Genomic DNA, 24,464 nt, shown 5'->3' with positions numbered 1-24,464 from the left:
GGTGGTCCTAAACACTAGTAACAACCAATGCATACATATACACTGGTAATCTCTGGAAGTGTCTAGTATTATACACGAATCCCAGGACCCCCAGCTGCTCTGCCCACCACCCTGGTAAAGGGGCTCACGTAGGAGCCGACCAAAGAAAACAGTAAGAGGAAACCTGCTCAGCAACATCATTAGATCATATATTCCCAAATTAAAAATGCCACAGGCACAAGCACCTTCCAAGAGGGGTCCGATGTCTGAGCTAATTATGGACGCAGTTTGGCAGGGGGCACATTAGTAGGTGTCTGACATGTCAGCCCTGCGGAGGAGAGTATCAAGTGACCGCATGTTGTGAGGAACAATCGCTGTCCTCCTCAATATCCGCTGCATCTTCACTAAACGGAGGAGTAACTTACAGTATTGGTGGGAGAGCGGAGATCACACAGGACCTGCACAGAGGAGATGTGTGGCCACAGGGTCACTACACGCATAAGATGGTTGCTCCAGGTCACACCAACATGCTGATCAACAGGATGGTGCAGGTCAGAGATCAGGGTCAGGAAATAGTGCAGACGTGGCAGCAGCCAAGAAGCAATGTATATGTGTGATTTATCAGACACACTGACACCAATCACACATGGTCAGCAGGTCTTCAGGAATCTGAAAAGGTCTATGGACCCACCACTAAGAAAGGTGAGTGGGGAACAACACACCAGCTTTCATATTAAAATAGCTAAAACTCTAGGTGAGGAACAGAACTAATAAGTGATCTATGAATATAATCATCCGGCTTCAACACTGCTCCGACCTAGCTCTTCACTACCCTGCACCTCTCATTTTCCCATTAGGATTCTCTTTAGGATGACATTTTCATCTTAAAAAAAAATGTAAATATTGGCAAACAATGGATTTTCTGGAATCCTGTTCAGGCGCTGGTCGGTAATCGTACCCAGTCACACCTCCAATACACCGCTCTGGGGCCACAGTGCGCCCTTCCAAGTCCAGGTTGTGTTGGTTTCTTTAAATATGAAGGCATACAAATGATTTTGATAAAAAAAAATCCCAGCTTTGGTATGAACAGCTTCATTAATGTGGTAATTAATAATGCATGATCTATAATTCAGCGGTCAGCTAACATGAATATTTCATTCTCATTGCAAGCAACATGCACAAGAGGGTGCGATCACAGCATCAAGTGATATAATAAGAGTTGGACAGAAAGGCACAGCCTCACCTTTAGGCTCTTCTAGCTCTAATCTCTCGACAACTGTACCCCAAATTATAGGATATTCAAGACGGAGCATTACGGCACTGAACAAGACCATTATGTGCCAGGAAGACAATTTGTCACCAGGGAGGAAATAATGGAGCGGATGATTAAAGGCCACATATTACACTTTAGTATTATGGAATGGCTCAACGGGGCTATATGGAAAATATATTGCTGAACATTAGCCTTATGTGCTGTAAATTAAGAAAACAGCCCGGATTAAGGTTTACCTGAAACTACAGAAATCGGGGGTACATTGCTCACAAGAACAAGATGGAGGAGCGGCCAGCTCATCCTCTCTGATACGGGTGCATGGAGAGATTAGGACATGCCAAACAGCAAGCAAAGCCCAAGTGGGACCCAGGACTCAAAAGGAAGAGTGTGAGACTTTATTGTCCCCTAGTGATGAGCGAACATGCTCGGGTAACATCTTATGTGAGCGCGCGCCGATGCTATCAGAGTATCTTGGGCAGGCTCGTATATTATGTACTAGTCCCTGCAGCTGCATGATTTGTGGCTGTTACACAGACTGACCACATGTGAGGAATGCCTGGCTAACAGCCCCGAATCATGCAGCCGCAGGGACTAGAACATAATATACAAGCCCACCCGAGATACTCGGATAACACCGGCGCGCGCTAGGAAGAGACATTACTTGAGCATGTTCGCTCATCACCATCGTCCACACATCATTGGGTCTATGTCTAAGGACAGTCAGGTTCACAACACGGTAGTCAGTCCCATTAGTCTGTACTGGATTTTATGGACAATAATGCTCAATACTTTCTATCCACAGCCTTGATTCTTCTATTGGTCACAAGATGCATTTTTACGGTCCAAGCAACGTAAACGGAATTTGACGACAAGGAGAATTGTGGTTCCCCCCCTTCTCAACAAACTTGCCAGTATGCCAGCGGGCACCGCTTACAGGCCCCATTACCAATCAGCGCTGGAGTCACTGTCTCCGCAAACTGAACATTTAGCGGATGTCCGATCTGCAGCGGATCTCAGACTTCATCTTCATTTTGACAGGAGGTGGAGACCGTGACTCCAGCACTGATCGGGCGCTGGGCATCACGTGTCATTTCATCGCAGCACAGCCCCAGGACCGCGAGTGCAGACACCGCTGAAACGGGGCCAGCATGGGAGGCGAGTATAAATTTATTTATTTTACCAGGGCAGAACATTTAGTTCAAGAAGGGCTTGTCCTAGTAGTGGTCAACCCCTTTAATAGCCCTCTAGTGAATCTACTGTGGAGAAAACAGTGATGCTACCAAAACTACAGGAAGCAGCCTAGTAAGGGGCACATCGCTGGAATCCGGATCTGTCTCTACAGTACACTGCTCTTACATTAGGAGGCAAAAACCTGCAGACAGATTCTCTAAAGCTATGCAGAAGCTTCTGATCATTAATAGTGGGTGACTTTTGTATAAATTTTAATACCACAAATGTTTTCCCTCTGTAAACAGGCCAATAAATTAGAAGTGGATGTTCTTTGATATAAAAGGTGGTCACTGGCTTCTAGCCAGAAAAGATTCCTTCCTGTAAACTGTATTGTCTAAGTTAAGAATAAAGTAAACCGTATCTGTGGATTTACAGCCTCGCTCACCTCCCTTACACGGCATGATAGCTAAAAATAAAGATGGCTGCTGGGTGGAATAGAAGTCATGGTCCTAGGAGGTCGGTGCGGCATCTGACTCACGAGATGCGGTGTGGATAGGTGGCTGCGCATGCAATCAGAAAAAGGGACACGCATCTGTCAGACATCTTTGTAAATTCTGCAGATAGGCCCCAAATGTCTGGTATGGGAAGCTCCTGAGCAAAATTATTAAATAGGGCTCACAATTGTGTGCCATTTAAAGGGGTCTTATGTGGATGAGGGGGCTCAAGGAACTGAAAACGACCTCTACATTACCTATAGAACCGCCTGCCCCTTGTCACTTCATTCCTAGAACATGTGGTTATAAAGCCATTATAAAGACATTATATAAGACATTATAAAGTATTCCCTTGCAGTGGTAATGAATTTTTCGTGCAGCCATTACTCAATTACATCAATGGAAAAAAATACAGTGTGGACAACCCTATTATGGAAAAATGCAATATATAGGGGGGGATTCATGGTGTATTAATGTGCAGGCGCAATGAGAAATCATGTCAAAGCTGGCCATCTAACGCCTCACCCCAGGATATAAAAATCCTCCAAGAAGGACTTTACTAGGAGTCCAAAAATTAACCTGCAGGTAATTGTTAGCTAGTTAGCAGCTACCTGCCTGTTCTATCCATCGCCAGCTCAAAGCGGTCACGGATTGCACCTGCCGGCGACTCATCTGCTCCATGTCAGCAGAGCAGCTCTTCTTCCTGGACTGCTCTGTCGACGAGGCGTGACCACTGATTTCCTCTGACAGACCTTGGGCTTCCCGCAGTTATGCAACGGGGAGCCATCAGTCAGGATGATACGAGTAGTCACGTTCTGTCAACAAAGCAGAGTGGAAGAGAAGCCGCTGCTCTGTCGACGTGTTGTCAGCAGTGGCCGCATAATCGCCGGCAGTGACCACTCTGTGCCTGAAGAGATCTGTCCTGGGAAGAACAGGCAGGAAGTTAGCTACTACTTGCCTGTTAATTATAAAACCCACAGAAAAAAAAAAAAATACTATAGCGCTGGATGACCCCTTTAATTTAGGGGCTATGATTTCTGCAAGCACCATTAAAAATGGAGCAGTTGTAAAAATTTCTGGAAAAAAAACAAAAAAACCCACATCTGAGCATTTAAAAAGATTAAACGAGAAACTAACTTTTAGGGCATTAGTCACTGGTAAAAGGGCTATAAGATGTGTCCAGCCTGCGGGGGACATCACACTAACTAATTAATAGCCCTGCTAAGAGCCCATTGTTCTGTTCCATCTATTAATACTAGCACGTTATAAATACACGCTTCCTGCCTGCGCCGCTCCAGAGATCCAGCCTTCCTGTGTTATTGTTTCACAGCCGTATGTGCACAATCTAATTTGAGTCATGAAGCCCCATAAGGCTCCGTTACTGCACAAGCGCCAGAAATCAGGGATTCAAACATCCGATCAGGGAAAACCAGTAACGTGTCACTGGGTGAACACTACTGCTGGAACGTACTCACAATGCGTCTCATTTAAGGCATTTAAAGGGGAACCCACTGTATTATCATCCTACGCGATTCATTACACCAGGCTCCAGTGCTGATGCACAAGGTCACGTACCCATTGGGAGAAGACGCGTCTAAGTAAGCAGCAAGCGTTCACACTGCGCTCTGTGTGTGACCAGTAAGTGACATACAAAATAAGCCTACGGAGCGTCAGAGAGAGGCGCGAAAGTTTTATATTGTAAAAGCGGCTCACGCATAGGGGGCCGAATGGGCCGGCAGGTCTCATCTGCAGTGACGTCGCTGTAAAAAAGAGCAGAAGAATGGCGCAGGATCCCAGACAGCAGTGATAGACCACTATATTAATATACCGTACTCAAACAATAAAAATTGCTTTTTTAAGCAACGTTGCTGATGGAAAAAGAAAAAAAAAACTTAAGGTGGCGCAAAACATATAGGAGAATAAGACTAGTGATGACGTCTTATCCGTTCATGCTCAGGTGCTGTCCGAGTATCTTGGGTGTGCTCGAATACGATCGCGTCCCCGCGGCCACATGCGCTTAACAGGCAATCCCGAGTCATGGAGTCGTGGGGACGCAATCATTATTCGAGCACACCCAACATACTCGGGTAACACGTGCGCTCAACAACTTGTACTAAAGGAGGTCTTCAGTGGGATTGCACTGGTTTAGCCTTCACTCCCAATACACATGCAATGAGCACTGGGCGCTTACAACGTCACCAGTTTACCAGCGGTCCACTTAGGAGAGGCCGAACTGGACAAGTGTTCAGCCCCTACAAGCATTAATGATCCTCGGGAACTCAAGACTATCACTGGTTCACCAGATCTCCACTCTTAGGCTACTTTCACACTAGCGTCAGTACGGGTCCGTCGCTATGCGTCTTGCCGACGTACGTTGTGAAATTTGTGCACGACGTGGGCAGCGGATGCAGTTTTTCAGCGCATCCGCTGCCCATTATGAAGTCCGGGGAGGAGGGGGCGGAGTTTCGGCCGCGCATGCGCGGTAGAAAATGGCGGACGCGACGGACAAAAAAAAAAAAAAGTGTTACATTGAACTTTTTTGTGATGACGGTCCGCCAAAACACGACGGATCCGTCGCACAACGGAAGCGACGTGTGGCCATCCGTCGCTAATACAAGTCTATGGGCAAAAAAACGCATCCTGCGAGCACATTTGCAGGATCCGTTTTTTGCCCAAAACGACAGATTGCGATGGATTAAAAAAAACGCAAGTAGCCTTAGATCATATTTAGGCTATGTGCACACGTTCAGGTTTTTTCGCGATAAAAAACGCATACATATGCATCCTATCATTTAGACTGCATTCTGCAATTTTTGTGCACATGATGCATTTTTTCCACAAAAAACGCATTGCGGTTAAAAAAAAAAAAAAAAAGCAGCATGTTCATTAATTTTGCGGATTTTTCGCGTTTTTCCCGCTATTTAATGCATTGGGAAAAAACGCAAAAAAAACGCACATAAAAACAAAAAAAACACATGCGGATTTCTGGCAGGAATGTCTGTTTTTTGTCAGGAAATTTCTGCAAGAAATCCTGAACGTGTGCACATACCCTTAATCCTTCCATTATCAGAAACCTCCCCCAAAAGACCTGCGGTTGTAGACACGCTGTGACCCATCTACCCACCACTATATGGCCCTAGTCAAGGTCGCCTATTGCACAAGTCAGGAACTGTTCAGTATCTACAGTTTACACTCCACCTCCCTGGCAGCTGCCATAGTCATGAGATTTTCAATGGGAATTACTTGACATTGAAACCACTGACGGATGGCGTTCACCCATCGACCTGACACTTGACAGATTCATTGGGTAATGTGGCTTTAGACACCTGGATATTTTTGCTTGATGGATTCACAATTGTAATCACTACACAGAGTATATAGAAGAGAACTCAAGATTTTATATTCTCACAGATTGTATCACGAAAGTACATGTTACATGGAAACAATGGGAAATTTTAGTCTAATGGGTCCATAGACTGGAACAGGTAAACCTGATCCATAAGGCTATGTTCACACGTTGCGTTTTAGCAGCTTTTTCATGCAAATTTACAGCTGCTTTTCACAGGACCAGCAAAGTCTATGAGATCTCAGAAATCTCATGCACACACTTTTATTTTTATTCCTGACCTTTTTATCAAAGAGCTGCGTTTTTCCAAAATGTAGCAAGTTACCCTCAGCGTTTTTTACCCATTGAAAGCAATAGGTAGTGCAAAAAAAGGTGTAAAAGTGGTGCAAGAAACACAGGTATCAGGTTTTGCTGCATTTTTGGGGCCAAAACCTGATAAAATTGAATCATTTTTTTAATGCACTAAACTTTTAGTATGCACAAGAGGCAAAGGTACGTGGACCAAAACGCTGCCACAAAAAAAAAAAAAAAAAAGGAAAAGGCAAACACTCAGCAAAACCTGCTTTTTTGACATTGCTTTTTTTACGGACGAGAAAACCTGCAGGGAAAAAATGCAGCAAAAACACCATGTGTGAACATAGCCTGAGAATGTTTTATTTTTTTTTTTTACAAACATCTGGCCAGGCTATGGTCGCCAAGTGACTGATCACTGCAGATATTTGAGCTTTTCTAATACAATTGTGGCACCGGGCATGTGTTCGTGCTCCAAATTCCTGCCCAAAATACTCAAGATGTGTGCGCCTATACTAAAGATTTCCCATATGGTGGCGTTACTGTGACAATCGTGCAGTATGGCATCTTAGGTGCCAGTATTCGTATGATTCACCTCAGTGTCACTGATTCACCAAGCTCATGTCCAAGGGTACGACCATCAAGGTTCAGGTGATACCTACACCTGACCGTATAAAGAAGGCCCCACCACTTACAGCGTGTAAAATACTTGGTAACCCCAGCTCTCTACATGGTGCGCCAACAGCAGTAGTAATCTGAGGGAATATCTCCTGCCCAAAATAAAATCAGCAGCCGTGTGAGGCTTCTTTCACACTAGCGTCGGGCTCGGCCCGTCGCTGTGCGTCGGGCCGACGTTCCCGACGCTAGCGTTGTCTCCGCCGCACAACGGGGGCAGCGGATGCATTTTTCCAGCGCATCCGCTGCCCCATTGTGAGGGGCGGGGAAGCGCGGGGAGGTGGGGGCGGAGTTCCGGCCGCGCATGCGCGGTCGGAAAAAGCGGACCGTCGTGAGCAAAAAACGTTACATGTAGCGTTTTTTGCTCCCGACGGTCCGCCACTGCACGACGCATCCGTCGCACGACGGGTGCGACGTGTGGCAATCCGTCACAATGCGTCGCTTCATGTTAATCAATGGCGAAAAAACGCATCCTGCAACCACTTTTGCAGGATGCGTTTTTTCGGCAAAACGACGCATTGTGACGGAATGCAGTTAACGCTAGTGTTAAAGTAGCCTAACCCGGCCACAGCCTGCAAGACTTCAGGTATGTGCACACACTGCGGATTTTGCTGCGGATTCGCAGGAGTTTTCCCTGAATTTACAGTACAATGTAAACCTATGGAAAACAAAATCAGCAGTGCACATGCCGCGGAAAAAAACGAGCGGAAATGCAGCGTTGTTTATTCTTTCTGTGGGTTCCGCAGCGGTTTACACCTGCTCCTCAATAGGAATCCGCAGGTGTAAAACCACAGGTGAAATCAGCACAAAAACCGCGGTAATTCCACAGTAAATCCGCAGAGCGGATTTACGAAAATCAGTGCGGAAAAATCTGCACACCTTTCCGCAATGTGTGCACATAGCCTCAACTCAACTGCCCAAACCATGGCTGCGCTGGTTATTCTCCTCAAATATGCCCTCATATCCCAGAGTTACCACCCAAGTACACCGGACCCCCGCATCTACTCACCTCCTGTTCATAACTCATTGGTGTTGCTTGTGAAAAGCTACAAGACTGCGGCCGATCACGGGACCACCATGCTAACCCACTAGCCATAGACTATGGATTATTTTAGGCCATCACCACAGACATTTTCTTGCACGTAGAACATTGCAGACAATGACAGGGATGATAATGAAGGGTTAGGCGAATGCCATTTCTAGCTGTACGGATCGTTTGCCATCACCTAGGAAACACTATGGCTGCAGACAGCTTTTTTTTTATATGGAGTCAACATTTGGACCATCGACTCTATAGTGGAAATGCGCGAGCGTGAATAACAGCAGCATGGAGGGTGGGAGGAGGTGACATAAGCCCTCCATTAGACCCGAGCGCCGACCATATCTAGGAATGACAACAGCTGGGATTAATAGGATTGTGGAGGAATTACACAGGTGGCATGTATACGATATGGCCAAAATTATATTTAACCACTGGATTGGGGTATTATTCGGTAAATGCATATCATGCTTGTCAAGTCCAAGAAATTTATGTACATTGAAAAAAAAAAAAAGCCCTAAATTTCAAATTACAAAGTCCAATGATTAATTTTTATTAATATTCTCATTAGATTGATGAACAAGCACTTAGTCAGGTCCAAGTCTAGGGTTGATAATCTTATCGGATACAATACGGTATATAGAAAAGCCAATTAAAAAAAAAAAAATCTAAGGACCCCTAAATCAAAATTAAGAACTGGCGCACTAAGGGGATACATGATCGTAATTGTGCACCCCGTGACGGATACAGGTAGGGGGATTAGGAGGCTACGTGTGCGCCACGTACGATGTCACCATACATACAGCCGCACACCTAACAAGTGTGTCTCAGCCATCAGCTGCAGCAGTAAACAAGATGTCCCCTGCCATTACTAGCACTGAACACCGTACATGTAGACGGCACTAACCTGCGTGAAAGATCACCGAGCTTTTCCGGTATCCAGACGGCAGACGCAGATTTCGGAGCAGTCCGCTTGCAGTCAGCCGCACACGCATATTGGATAAGGAGAATTTGGGAGACCATAACATGTCTTCAGAAAAAGTGGAGAGATATCCAGCAAGAAATTGCCTCCATGTACTACCACGCTATATTTTTAGCTCACCAGCGATGATCTGGAGCCAAGCAGCAGAGGGAAGGCAGAAATAAGCAATTGGAAAAGGCAGCTCATTCCATCACCCTGACTGCCAGGCGCACACATCACAAATCCCAGAAAGCAAAAATCCACTATGCAAATCTGTCCGGCAGCACTCCCCCAACCAGATGTTGCAGAAACAAAGCGTGCCCTTAGAATGAGCCCTCCTCCCAGAGCCTGCGAAGACAGGCAGCCCCTGAATTACATCACACCAAGTCCATGCACAACAATCTATTATGCAGGGAGAGGGCTGCTCAACCCTTCTTGTCGCCTGCGCCTTACTATGGATTATACACACAATGTCACCGAAATAGAAGAGTCCGTGCCCAGTGACATTAATCCTGTGTGTGCGGCTACACAACGATGGAAACGATGCATCGCCAAGACAATGGTGCTAAGGAAACCAGTGCACACAGAGCAACACTGGAGCAGCCGCAGGGAAGAGACAGGAAAAACACAAATGACAGGTCTCAGCTCGCTCATCGCGGCTCTGAGGGGCTCAGTGATGTGATTATAGGTGGGAGGTGATCAAAAAGCAGCACCCACTGGCCCCCATCCATCCCTCACCCAGACAATAACTGACAGAATCCTGCGGGCCGCCTCATTATTCTTCACAGAGAATAGGAGGAATCAGAACAAAATGGTGGCACTGGTCCCTGAGGAAAGATCCTGTACATAATCATGACAATGGGGTGGCAATGTCCGCAGCACAATTACATCCACTGTTGGTGTAAGACACGATATACAATAAATTGTGTGGGCGAATTATGTATGCACACGCAGGCACTAATATATTGTGCGTATGTGTAAATTATGCATATATACATATACACACCATTACTATGTGTAACTATGGAAATGATCGATAGACATGTTAATATTCAAATTGTGAAGGAAGGATTTTCAAAACCTCTCGATGTATTCAGTACAGAGCATGGGCGCCATGTGTAGAAATCCCTGCACTTTCACGCCTTGGATGCCATCAATGAAGTTATTAATTGATGTCTGAGAAATGTTCTGCTACATTGAATGCAAATCATCAAGATCCGCTGCTGGCAGCTACCTTTGCTATTGCCAATTAATAACGTTCCAGACGTTCTTCATGGCACAAGTCCGGACACCCTGCAGGCCATGGTGGCACGCTTAGGCAAAACAGGCTGCTCACAGTAGCACGAGCAACATGACAGATGGCGTTATGTTGAAAAACAGCTCCTACGCCATTTTGAAGGAATAGCCGACCACTGGTTCAACCACCAAATCAATGTATAGTGAGCTGTTACCTGGAAGACTAGAGGGGTCTGGCTCCTGTACTAAATGCCACCCCACACCACAAACCCCAGAGAAAGGTGAAGTTGCCTCTCATCAATTATGCTCTTTGTTGCAGATTTAATGCCATGCTAACAGCGTTTTTGCATTAGCCAAAATGGCTCATCCAAATGAAGTCTATGTGGGCTCATGAAGCTCTGAACCTACAATGCATTCTTATTTCTGGCATTTTTATGGTCAGTGGCTTCTCTTTTCTAGCTGAAGCTTGCTTTCAGTATGGCCTTGTGTTTTGCTCTTATTGACAGGTTGTTTTTTTTCGTCTGCGTTTTATGAAGAATACATTGGATAGAGCAAAACAGTCTCCAAGAAAGCCTGTCCTTGTGACCCACAGCAACCAATCACAGCACAACTTTCATTTTAGCAGAGCAGTGTTAGCAATAAAAGCTGAGCTCTGATTGGTTACCATAGGCAACAGAATTTTTCCTTAAGCAAGGTTATATCTGGGGCCCGATGCCGTAATCTGCATCTTTACAGAGTTCAATATCACATGATGTGTAATCAGAAAAATACCAAAAGAAATGTCACAAAAATGCGTGTTGAAATCCGCTAAAGATGTCAGCTGCCTTGATCTTTATTTCAACAAGCATATTAGTACGAGCACAACATGGTGTCCACAGCCAAGTATCCAAGTATTACAGGTTCTCCTCCTACATGAGAAAAACAGTTAACATTGCACATGGGGCAATGCACTTTTTTTTCTTCTTTTTTTTTTTATTGGAGGAGGCTGGTGGACAGATCTAACCACATGCTCTATCAGCAGCCATTTTGTGGACTGGAGAGCTGATCAACACCTTTAATGAGAATCTGTTGCTGAGTTTTTGCTACTCCCATCAGCATAATGTAGGGACAGAGACCCTGATTCCTACAATATATTATTTATGGGGCTTCTTTCTGCAGTATTAATTTTCTCAGATAAGGTGGCAAATTTCCATTTACGGTAAGTGTTTGATTCCCTTTAGGAACCCCATAATATTGGCAAAAAAAATGCAATAAAAACTAAATGTACAGTTTATCACAAAGGTGAGCACACCCCTCATTTTTTGTAAAAAAATGTTTATATCTTTTCATGGGACAACACTGAAGATATGACATTTTGATACAATATAAAGTAGTCTGTGTACAGCTTGTATAACTGTAAATTTGGTGGTGTATTTTTGGTGTGCTCTCTAAATAACTCACAGCCGTTAATGTCTAAATCGCTGCAAAAAAAAGTGAGTACACCCTTAAAGGGAACCTGTCACCCCCAAAATCGAGGGTGAGCTAAGCCCACCAAAATCAGGGGCTTATCTACAGCAAGCCCCTGATGTATCCTGAAAGATGAGAAAAAGAGGTTAGATTATACTCACCTGGGCGGGCGGTCTCATCCGATGGGCGTCGCGGTCCGATCCGGGTCCTCCCATCTTCTTACAATGACGTCCTCTTCTTGTCTTCATGCTGCGGCTCCGATGCAGGCGTACTTTGTCTGCCCTGTTGAGGGCAAAGTACTGACGTGCGCAGGAGCCGGGAAAGGTCAGAGAGGCCCGGCACCTGCACACTGCAGTACTTTGATCTGCCCTCAACAGGGCAGACAAAGTACACCTGCGCCGCAGCTGCAGCGTGAAGACCAGAAGAGGACGTCATCGTAAGAAGATGGGAGGCGCCAGACCGCTACACCCATCGGACCGGACCGGGACCGCCCCTGGGTGAGTATAATCTAACCTCTTATTCTCATCTTTTAGGATACATCGGGGGCTTATCTACAGCATTACAGAATGCTGTAGATAAGCCCCTGATGCTGGTGGGCTTAGCTCACCCTTGATTTTGGGGGTGACAGGTTCCCTTTGAGTAAAAATGTGAGTAATGCTGCACTTTGGGTGTCCCTATAAGTGAGAGGAGACCAAGAGAAAAGGGATAGTGTAATCCGGGGCAGGAGTGACTAAGAGTGATTGATTGGAGACAGGTCCTGGGAGTGGACACCTAGCAGCAAGGCCCAGAGTTTACAACACCAAGAGGTAACAGGCCTGAATACATGAGACGAACAGATTGTCCCTGGCGGGAGTTCCAGAGTGTCAGCACTAGAGAAGATACATACCGGCCATACCGACACAATAGCTTCCCTAGGGGGAAAAAAACATGCGGAACACTGGGTCGAGTAAAGAATTCCTGCTAAACAGGACTGTGGAGTCGAGCTGGGTTGTGGTGAAGTAGTGAGAAAGTGGAAACCAAGGACAAGTAGAGAGAGTAAAGAGAAAAGGGGAACAATAGAGAAATGAAGAATGGAGACTGTGTGGAAAATGCTTTGAGTTGTAAAGGAAACGTTAATAAGACTGTACCCGCCATCTCCCGTAAATATTCCCTACCAAGTTCCTGTTCAGTAAAAAAAAATAAATAAATAAATGGTGGTCTCCCTTAGTGAACTGTATAACACTTGGTCCTGGCAAACCAGCAACGTTGGTTACATGGGGCCTGCACGGGAGTAACGCACTCACACCCCAAGTCCATACACCCAGCCAGGACCCCCACTTTCATGTAACATGCGGGGGCTTAAGAGGAGTACCTCGCCCACAGCTACCGCTCCGCGCTATGTTCCTGTGAAAACAAGCACAATGTTTACGTCCAAGCCTCCACATTCTTGTTTGTTTTCCCTTCTCATCCCACCTATGGCTAATTAACAAAAAGGAAAAATAAATATTATCCACATCACAAGTGATATTCACACTCATACGAGTCCGTACATGGGCTGCACACATGAATGAAGTGAAACCAGTCGTTCTCTCTGAACCGCACAACATCTACAAATCCTATTTCCCTGCACGGCTCCTGCAAGGCGCTGTCACAATATAACAATGGCCGAACACGTCACACCGACACCGAGGCATGTTCGGCCACTTACAGGCTGGCTTGTGTGTATTTCTCAATGAGCCTGATTTACTGCTGTCAGTAATAATGAGCACACACCCTACACCGGAAACGTGCCTGGACCGCAATCCTCCGGATACACGGCACTACGGGCGAGGGAATGCAGCCATGTTTACTACAACTGCCTAGCCGACGGCTAACAACTGGGTCTTTGGGACCTCCATTTTTTTTTTATATAATCTCTAAGTTGACGACCACCATGGGAACCGGTCACAAGGAATATACTGCTCTATGTGCACGCATGATATAGGGCAGACGGAGCACAGCAGATCTACACAAACCATAAGTTACACAGAACATTTCCACCCACCCAAAAAATAAATTTAAATCCCCTCATTCTGTTGGAGGGCAGTGACCAATTGTCAGCCTTAGCTGTGATCATGAACATAGAGATAGTGGTCACCAGATAAGACCGCCCACTGGACTCCTTTAAATTCCTGCTCTTTCTGAGTTAAGGAGTTCTTCACTACTTGGACAAACAATTATTTTCATTTTACAAAGGTAGATTAAAAAAATACCTCCTGCAGGGATCGCATGGCAGTGTTATGCCACATGAGCCCTGCAACCAATCAGCGGCTGATAATTGGCTTCTGCGCACGCTCTTCCTTCGGACAACCGGAAATAGAGGCAGATGATGGGCTGCAGGGGTCACGTGTTACTACTGTTCCCACGCTGGGTCCACTGTGGCTCGAGGAATAAAGTATGTGTTATTTTTATTTTACAAGGGGCACTACCTCAGGGTCTCCCAGGTAATGGACACTCATTTAATATCCATATACTGTAAGTAAAGCCTCATACACGGTAGTTTTAAAACATCTATATGGAGCAATAACGGACATTGTAGAGATGCATATGCCTTTAGCTTTATATACCTCAGATATTGTGTGAAGACATACAGTGCTGTCCTACAGAAAAAAGTGTGACATGCTCCATCAGCTACTTTATGTACATGGAGGACAAGGTATGCACACGGGCACCCAATGGGGCACTGTGTGATGGCACATCAATCAAAGCTACATATCATCTGTTTAAAAGAAATCTGCAGGTTTTGGCCACCTAATCTGAGAGCAGCATGATGTATGGGCAGAGACCCGGATTCCAGCAATGTGTCACTTACCAGGCTGTGTTTTGCTGTTTCAATAAAAACAGTCTATCAGCAGCAGATTATCACTAAAGGACTAGGTGTCTGGTGCCTCCTGGTCCAACCACACCTTTACCACCAACTAGCAGCTTTCTGTCAATACACATTGTAACCAGAAAGCAGCCAGTGGTGAGGGCAGGGTTATACAGGGCTCAGCATTCAGAGCTCTGCTGGATCGGCAGCAAAAAGAAAACTGATCAGGGCCTCTACTACTACATCACTCTGTTGTCAGGTTTCACGGCAAAAACTTGCTGACAGATTCACTTTAAAGGTAACGGATAGCGCATCTACCACTAAACGAACGCGTGAAACAAGACTAATGTTTACAGTAATAACAGGAGCAGAAACCATTTATGAAACTACACGGCAACTAATTGTAGAACACGAGTTGTCTCAGTGTCACTCGCTTCTTAATTGTAACTACAAGTGTTACAGCCAGCTTTATGACCCTGGTATTCCACAAATGCAGAAAAGAGCCGTCATTAAGGCCCTCAGAGCTGACAGCTCACGCACTGACGTCACAGATTGCAGGCTCCGGAGGCAACCGCTCATTATCCGGTTACTACAAAGGTTAATGTGGCTCCATGGTGCACATAAGAACAACAAATCTGTCACACTTTACATTTAATAATAATCGGACACGTAAAGGAACCGGTAATGTAAAGTACAGCGATGACAGGATGGGAAAAAATTAAGATTTAAGAAGTTTTTTGAATTGATAAAGACAATTCATGATGACCTTAAGCTTTTGTGATGTAGTCGGAAAAATAAAGCTTGAAGCATTAAAGCACTTCATAATTCTCAATACAGTGCCTTTATAATTATATAAAGAGTCTATTAAAGGATCAAAAATAGCAATATCTGCTAAAGGTTTTTGGGTGTTGGCTGCTAGAATTATGGTAATTGGTGGTTACCTGTCCAACATGTCAATAAAACCTGGAGACAACAGGAATGCACAGGCTTTGTTTGAGCTTAGATCTCCGGTGCAAAGGAATTAAATTACAGTGTCACCGAGTCATGTCTACTTATGGTGGGTGACTATACCATGTCTACTTATGGTGGGTGACCCCTATGGTGGGTGACTGTACCATGTCTACTTATCGTGGGTGACCCCTATGGTGGGTGACTGTACCATGTCTACTTATGGTGATGACCCTTATGGTGGGTGACCGCATCATGTCTACTTATGGTGATGACCCCCTATGGTGGGTGATCGTACCATGTCTACTTATGGTGATGACCCCCTATGGTGGGTGATCGTACCATGTCTACTGATGGTGATGACCCTTATGGTGGGTGACTGTACCATGTCTACTTATGGTGATGACTGTACCATGTCTATTGATGGTGATGACCCTTCGGTTGGGTGACCATATCATGTCTACTTATGGTGATGACCCCCCTATGGTGGGTGACTGTACCATGTCTACTTATGGTGATGACCCATTATAATGCGGCGCCTGCGCTCTTTACTTCTGCCTTGGGCAGGCGAAGTGAGCGCTGGCCGTCTGTCCTCTGTGCGTACGTACGCCCTGCCTGTGAATACGAGCCCCGCAGTGTCTTATGATTTATTCATACTACGGGGCTGGGATTCCTGGGCATGCGCATTGCGTGTCTAAGCTTCTCACCCTCTCCCATCGCCTGCTACAGCGTGTGCAGGAGAAAAGAGCGCAGGCGCCACATTATTGCAAAACAGCGGTGAGGAGGTGGCGCCCGGCGCCAAGAAGATGTGAGTGACGGCTGTGTGGTGTCTAAAGCAGGGGGGAAAGGCCTGCCTCCTTGTCTGAAGACAAGGTATTTCTGACAAATTATAAAACGGATTATTTCGGCAGTTACAGCACCCAGAACCCAGAACGAAAAGAGCCACCTTGTCAGAATGCAGCATTACTGCTGCACAAGGTGGCTCTTTTAGTTTGAAACGACTGGGGGGGGGGGGGGTTTTGGGGTGACAGGTTCCCTTTAAGCAGATAAAAGGCCTGGAGTGGATTTGAGGTGTGGTGCTTGCATTTGAAAGGTTTTGCTGTGTGAAGGAAACATGTGGTCAAAGGAGCTCTCCATGCAGGTGAAACAAGCCATCCTTAGGGTATGTGTCCACGTGCCGTTTTACATCCGGAACAGCAGCGGATTGAACGCTGCGTGGAGCCGCAGCGTTCAATCCGCAGCGTCCAGATGTTACAGCATAGTGGAGGGGATTTTATGAAATCCCGTCTCCACTATGTGTGGTAACACGCACCCGGCGGCCCTGCGATTACGGACACGCGGCACGTCTTTTTAGATCGCAGCATGTCCATTTACCTTGCAGCGACGCTGCGCCACCGCAAGGTAAATCACAGGGCCCTATGTGTGGGGTGCGATGATGCCAGGTGTGTGCAATGAACACATCCGGCATCATCGCGTCTCCAGAAGGGGGACAGAGCTTTGGGCGGAGTAAGTTTGCCGCTCCGTCCAAACCGCCGGCCATCCTGAAGGTGGACACACATCCTTAAGCTGCGAAAACAGAAAAAACCCATCCGAGAAATTGGTACAATATTAGGAATGGCAAAATCTACAGTTTGGTACATCCTGAGAAAGAAAGAAAGCACTGGTGAACTCATCAATGCAAAAAGACCTGGGCGCCCACGGAAGACAACAGTGGTGGATGATCGCAGAATAATCTCCATGGTGAAGAGAAACCCCTTCACAACAGCCAACCAAGTGAACAACACTCTCCAGGAGGTAGGCGTATCAATATCCAAATCTACCATAAAGAGAAAACTGCATGAAAGTAAATACAGAGGGTTCACTGCACGGTGCAAGCCACCCAGAAGCATCAAGAATAAGAAGGCTAGACTGGACTTTGCTAAAAAACATCTAAAAAAGCCAGCACAGTTCTGGAAGAACATTCTTTGGACAGATGAAACCAAGATCATCCTCTACCAAAATGATGGAAAGAGAAAAGTATGATGAAGGCGTGGTACAGCTCATGATCCAAAGCATACCACATCATCTGTAAAACACGGCGGAGGCAGTGTGATGGCTTGGGCATGCATGGCTGCCAGTGGTACTGGGTCACTAGTGTTTATTGATGATGTGACACAGGACAGAAGCAGCCGAATGAATTCTGAGGTATTCAGAGCCATACTGTGTGCTCAGATCCAGCCAAATGCAGAAAAACTGGTTGGTCGTCGTTTCATACTACAGATGGACAATGACCCAAAACAAAGCCAAAGCAACCCAGGAGTCTATTAAAGCAAAGAAGTGGAATATTCTTGAATGGCCAAGTCAGTCACCTGATCTCAACCCAATTGAGCATGCATTTCACTTGTTAAAGACTAAACTACAGACAGAAAGGCCCACAAACAAGCAGCAACTGAAATCCACCGGAGTGAAGGCCTGGCAGAGCATCAAAAAGGAGGGGAAACAGCGTCTGGTGATGTCCATGAGTTCAAGACTTCAGGCAGTCATTGCCAACAAAGGGTTTTCAACCAAGTACTAGAAATTAACATTTTATTTACAATTATTTAATCTGTCCAATTACTTTTGGTCCCTTTAAAAACAGGGTGGCACATGTTAAGGAGCTGAAACTCCTAAGCCCTTCATCCAATTTTAATGTGGATACCCTCAAATGAAAGCTGAAAGTCTGAACTTCAACTGCATCTGAATTGTATGGTTTAAAATACATTGTGGTAATGTCTATAACCAAAATTAGAAAAATGTTGTGTCTGTCCAAATATATATGGACTTAACTGTATGGTGATGACCCTTATGGTGGGTGCAGGATGTACAGGGTCCGTAATTCTGTGACATAAGCCTGTTTCTGCCTATGTACGGTCCTCCATACAAGGTTGTATTATGAAACTGAGGCCTGTTTACAGTTGCCGACAGCAGCCATTAATTGCCTATCAGCTTTGCATAAGCTAAATGGTGGTCATTTTATGTTCCATTTAGCAGGCCAGAACTCTGTGTGCATAGAATAAAGAATCGTTTTTGGCAGCACATCTCTGGTTTATCCAGAACAATGTGATGTAGTATAGATGGTTTTAAAGCCCATGTATCCAATGTTTTCCACGTTCGTTAGGCGATTGCCAGGATGGATACAAAAGCCGATAATCAGCACCTGAGCTTTCTAACAAACGCTCATTCACCACGATCGACTTGGGCCTTTACTCTTCCTCAGAAGAATAGACAGAATATATTTATACAGACAGAAAAAAATCCACATATCAGTGGCCCAGAGAGGTACAGCAGAGGCCCACCGACCGCTCTAAGAGTGCCTTTTTACAGCTCTCTACATCTGTAAAGTTCTCCAAAAATGATTGTTCATGAGGCCATAGACTGCATTCACAGTTCTGGAATATGGCACCATGTGCAAATCGCATAGTACTAAAAATGGGATTGAATTAAGGTCTTCCAAAAGAAGAAAAAAATCCTGCATTTCACAGATTGCACTCAATCCATTTTTGCAATAAAAAAATTAAGGCAAAACTAATGAGCTTAAACAGATTGCCAAGTACCGAAAGTCTTACAAAAAGGAGTCTAAAAAAATAAATATATTTTATAATTCTATAAAGTATTTCACAGATTACAGCAAAATGAAGAACGTGCACAAAAGGCTGGTTTCAATGTGTAATTTACATAGAGCATCCAAATTGTTGATTCGCAAGTAAATAATGGTATTCAGTTGCTTCCACGCTTCAATAGAAAGTCGATGGAATGCAAATAACAATCAAAAGTGATCTGCACAACCGGGTTGTGTGCAGTTAATGAGCTGGCAGATTGGCGTTTATGTGGGAACAGATAGGCTGATCGGGTAGCGAGTAAACCATGAGACTGAGTGGATCTGACTGGCATCAATATTAGTAATAGCGCCAACAAATTCAGCATAGCTTTACTATCAGCAGTCAATGCTGGCGAGGATTGACAGGTCTCTATACATGGGGTTTCTAGACAATGCGCAATGGCCACACCGCAGCTAAACTGAGATGCATTGCATGGTCAGTACTTTATACTGGGAATATCCGCTCTATGTAGTGGATTTATGCTGCCACCGTCACAAATCTTACTGAAGAGTAAGGCCTCATTCAGACGCCGGGTTATATTTTTGCACACTCTAAAAAAAAAAAAAAAAAAAAAAACAGAAAAAAAACCCCAAAACACATGTCTGCAAAAAAACAAACAAAGATGTGAACAGATCCATAGACTAGAAAAAAAAAGTGGCACTCACAGGTCCTGTAAAATCTAATGTCTTTATTCTGAAACACATTTAAAACTGGCTGCAGAGAGGAAAGGAGCACATGTGCGGGACAATCATCATTTAGCATTTTCTGCACTTCTACTGGTTTAGGTAAGTGAAAAACTTCCCTCTCTGCAGCCAGTTTTATACATGTAGTTCTGAATAAAGACAATGGATTTTACAGGAGCGGTGAGTGCCACTACTTTTTCTTCCTATAGTCATGTTTGCATCTTATTTTGTGAGCACCAGGTAACTGCAAGCTTGCTTGCTCAGTCCAAAGTTTAGTTTAAGGACAAGTTCACAAACAGGTTGAATGGTGCTGGCTTTCTCCGTGTTTTAGATCCATAGACTATGATGTGCACGTGTATTTGCCGTGAATGAACAAGAAAAATGGACGACCAAACGAGGCCCACAGGCGATAGTCAAAGATCTGAAGCAAATCTGCAACCTATTGGAGATGTTGTGAATCCAAAAAGGCACAGCATGCCCTTAAGAGGGTTTATCAGGACTAGAATAATGATGGCCTCTGCTTACGACTGATGGGGCCTGACTCGACAAAATGATTTGTTTCCAATTGTTTTTTTTTGTTTTTTTGCTTTCTAGACACCAGAGATTAGCAAACAAATTCACTGGACCCTGGTGCAGCAGCCATGTCCATCTTCCTTGGCCAATGGACAGCCGCCTCTTCTGATCTGTAGGTCAACGCACCCATAAAGGTGGTTCACATGGCTCCCATCAGGTAGAATATAGATTTTGGCGCTGAATCAGGGTCCTGTTAAACGATTTGCTTATATGCACAAGGTATAGATCCATACTTTTGTAGAGATTTTGCCAGGTATCAGGCTCAATCCCACTGATTTGAATGATAGTTTTTTTTGCAAGGAGCTACAATACCAGGCACAAAATCTATGAAGTACAGAGCTGTGCCTCGTAAAAAACATGAAGGGGATGCAGCAGAGGAGGGTCAGTGTCAAGGTAAAAACGGCCACACGGATCGTACACTGATGGTAAAGAAAGGACACACGGACCAAACACTGACAACACACTGATGGTATAAATGGCCACATGGATCGTACATGGATGAGACACTGATGGTAAAAAAAGGATACACGGCCCAAACACTGATGTTAAAAATGGCCACATGGCCCAAGCACTGACGACACTGGTACCATTTTTTCATGTACGTATTTAAACACGGACGTGTGAATGAGGCTTTATGCACAGCAATAATTTTTTTTTTTTTTTCAGCAGATGCCTCAGTGTTATACCTAATATATAGAGAAGCCTATCAGCCTACACTAGGCAAATAGGAGCCCATGAATGGGACTGACGCAGATACCGGGATCTTCCTCAGCACACGTGGCAAACAGACTGCAAATGCAGTGTACAAATCGCCATAAATGTGTGTGCGAGATGCAAGTGATTATATAATAAAGATAACGTTAACAGGAAATACTAGAGCAAAACAAACAAGCGTTGTGGATGACACCATGAATAGAAACCTGTGTAACAGAAGAGTCCTATAACCAGTAGTATTGGCCACGTGTCAGCACATTATGTCAGACACATTTGCTGCCTGACAATTATAAAGGCAGGAGCCATTGAGACAGCCGGTGCAGCCATCGGTACTAGCTAGAGCACTCACCATTTGTCTTTTCTATATAACCCACAGATGTGAGATTTATTCAAAAACGTTAAAAAAAAAAACCAACCAACTATGGAGACAATACAGCTCAAGGTCATTAAAATACCATAAAAAAGAGACCTTATTCTTTTGACCATTTACCGTTTCCTGCCTGAAGCCTGTTTGACACTAAATACTATGGACAATGAACTTAAACGTTTGGGGTTCGCACCAGTTAGTATCTGGTGCTACACTCCGAATATTGACTTCTCCCGGAAGTCCATTTTAAAGTTTGGGAGTGGTGGTGGCAGAGATTTTTACAGCTCTAAAGTTTGGGTCCCCATTGAGTTCAATGGGGTTCAAGTTAAGGTACAGTTCTGGTGCCTGAACCTTTGGTCGTGTACCAGAACCCGAGCTTCCACAGATCCGCTCATCCCTACTATGGGCCGCTTAGTAAAGCAAAAATATATTGTCTTAAATAACGTAATGCGTAATTACTATCCTTAGTTAAAAAAAAAAACCAACAAAAAGGAGCGCTGTGCTATTAGTAGGTGTTACGTTGCATTTATTGAATGTCTACTGCTGACTGGTCATCATGGCAGCCGATGGCACCAAAGGCCTCTAGGCGTGCTGCAGGACTATCTCTCGGCATTTCCCATGAATGGAGGTCAGTCCAAGGCCAAGTAAGTGCTGGAACGGGAGCTGGAAGCCATCATGTGTGCACACATCCCTAGGGATTCTAGAATAGGTGCGGTGTACAGCGAGTGCCTCCTCTACTGAAGGAGCCACTCCAAGATAGGTGGCCTCACGTGAAGGTAGCGCTGGTGCATTGGCTAAAAGATTTCCTTGGAAGGAAGATATCAAGCAGCTCAGTGATCAGAACCCGAAAAGAAGGGGTATCACTTTGTGAAAGATCAATCCGTGCTCAGCAAGTAGCAGTCAGAAACATTCATAGGGTAGAAAAGAGCACTATAATACTGAAATTACCTGTAAGCCTCGCACTTACAGGAACAGTAATGACTCAGTGTTACACATATCCCTCAGTGATCCGAGTCACCAACAAACCATACATCAAGTATTTCCTGCATAATATAAATGCATAATATAAATAGAGTAGAATGAAAAGCTTTCACCAACTTACCAATAGCAGAACTTTTTAGGCCATGGAGGGTACCTGAAATATCCAAAATATTATTTCAGAATATAGTTAGTTATCTTTTTAGCGGAATGTGTGTTTTAAACTATTCAACTATGGATTTATGCATCTTACAGGTCTACAATATTTTAGCAATTTATTTTTTATTGGCCTTTTTAATATATATTTTTTTTTTTTTAAAGGTCATTGGGCAAAATATTTGTGGGTCCAGCTGACGTCCCATTAGAGTCACAGTGCGCATGGCTCTCTACACAAAAAGCTACGGAGGTATGGACGGTGCCAAATCAGTAACTACCAGACTGCAAAGGAAACCTCTCTGCCTCCTCTTGGGCTTCAGACATGGCGAGTGATGGAGCAAGCCTAGGTCCCATTAGGCGGTGGAGGCCCCTGAATCCCAGGTGCCCCCTCCACAATTCTTCCCCACCCACCAGGGCACGGCTATAAATCTAGAAATCCACTATGGGTGGAATAGCCACATGTAACTTGAAACACACAGTCATTTGTGGCTCAGGTTGATGCTCCACATCCTCAATAAATAAATAATCCGTGAACAAAGAACGGATTGCCATTACTGCAAAAGTTTTATAATTTCATTTTCTTATAAATTAGAAGCAACAATCTAGAAGATGATAATCGGATCATTCTTACAGATTCATTATAGAGATGTTGGGATACTTCGAATCAATGCTAGCAGCATCACTGTGGCATGGAAGAGAAAGCTTATGAAGAGCAATAAATATAAGTTCCCTCAACATAGAAATAAATGGGAGTTTAAAAAAAAAAAAAATTCCCAGTCACTCTAATGGAGGGTCGGTAGGAATGGATATCCTGTTCGTTAGGCAGACGAGTGTCTCAAATTTGGAGTTTTTCAGAATAACCAGCAGACCAATTATTGCTCTTACCTCCATTGATACCTTTAGAGTCTGTTCGCTTTAACAGTCCTGATGAACCAGATGATTTTGTGACTCCTTGTTGTAAAATAGGACTTTTCTTTGTACCTGAGCAAAGGAGAGTTTATTTTTCACACAATAAAAATATTACAATTACCGGTACTAGGAAAAATACAGGTCAACAAATCAGAGTTTTTATTCCAATCGCCCACACACTCGGGCTGCTGAATGCCCTCAGTTATGGCACGCACAGACTTCTTTAGGGTCTCATTGAACATAACTTGCACAAGGTTTATCCTCATTGCAGATAACATGTGATGAAAAACAATGATCAGATCAGGTTGTCAGGATCCTGAAGCGAACCTGTCAGCAGCACTTTACTAAGTACAGAGAAGGCCATATTGGTGGTGTCATACTGATTAAAATGATACCTCAGTGGAAGAAATCCGTTCTGTAGATTTTCTATAATCCTTGAAGCTTGCTTGTATTCATATCTTTGTGAATCAGGACAGGACTGTGGGGTCTTCAGCTTTGTAATATCCCCTCCATTGTGTATGGGTGTCTTTTAATCTATTTAAAGTTTCACGTTGGCGCCAGCGTCAGACTGGAGCACCTTGGGCCCACCAGAGAAAATAATTTTTGGGGCTTACTATGTAGCTATATAGAAATACTTACAAGACCACCAATTGTGCGGTAAAACACACTAACATCAGGGTATAATATAAGGCAGTACATGTCATAATGATATAGCAGGGGTTGGTGTAGCCACCCTCATAGAATATAATGCAGCAGCCCCCTCCCCTCATCTATATATATAA

At 44.5% G+C, this 24,464-nt stretch overlaps 1 protein-coding gene across 7 annotated transcripts in view; it reads right to left on the bottom strand.

Moving 5' to 3' along the window:
• The window catches only part of MTUS1 (microtubule associated scaffold protein 1), a 249,035-nt gene that overhangs the window by 67,914 nt on the left and 156,657 nt on the right, over nt 1-24,464 (bottom strand). For 6 of the 7 annotated variants that reach the window (XM_077279667.1, XM_077279666.1, XM_077279669.1 and 3 more), the window contains 2 exons: nt 23,659-23,754; nt 22,742-22,774 (listed from right to left, as the gene is read on the bottom strand). In XM_077279667.1, the coding sequence (XP_077135782.1) occupies nt 22,742-22,774; nt 23,659-23,754 (129 nt within the window). Of the gene's footprint in view, nt 1-9,174; nt 9,892-22,741; nt 22,775-23,658; nt 23,755-24,464 lie in introns of those variants that run through there. The other variant, XM_077279673.1, reaches the window with a different exon arrangement.

Source organism: Ranitomeya variabilis, chromosome 1, assembly GCF_051348905.1.
Source record: "Ranitomeya variabilis isolate aRanVar5 chromosome 1, aRanVar5.hap1, whole genome shotgun sequence".
NCBI lineage: Eukaryota > Metazoa > Chordata > Amphibia > Anura > Dendrobatidae > Ranitomeya > Ranitomeya variabilis.
Note: the sequence above shows the minus strand (reverse complement) of the source record. Positions and strands in the feature narration are given on the sequence as shown.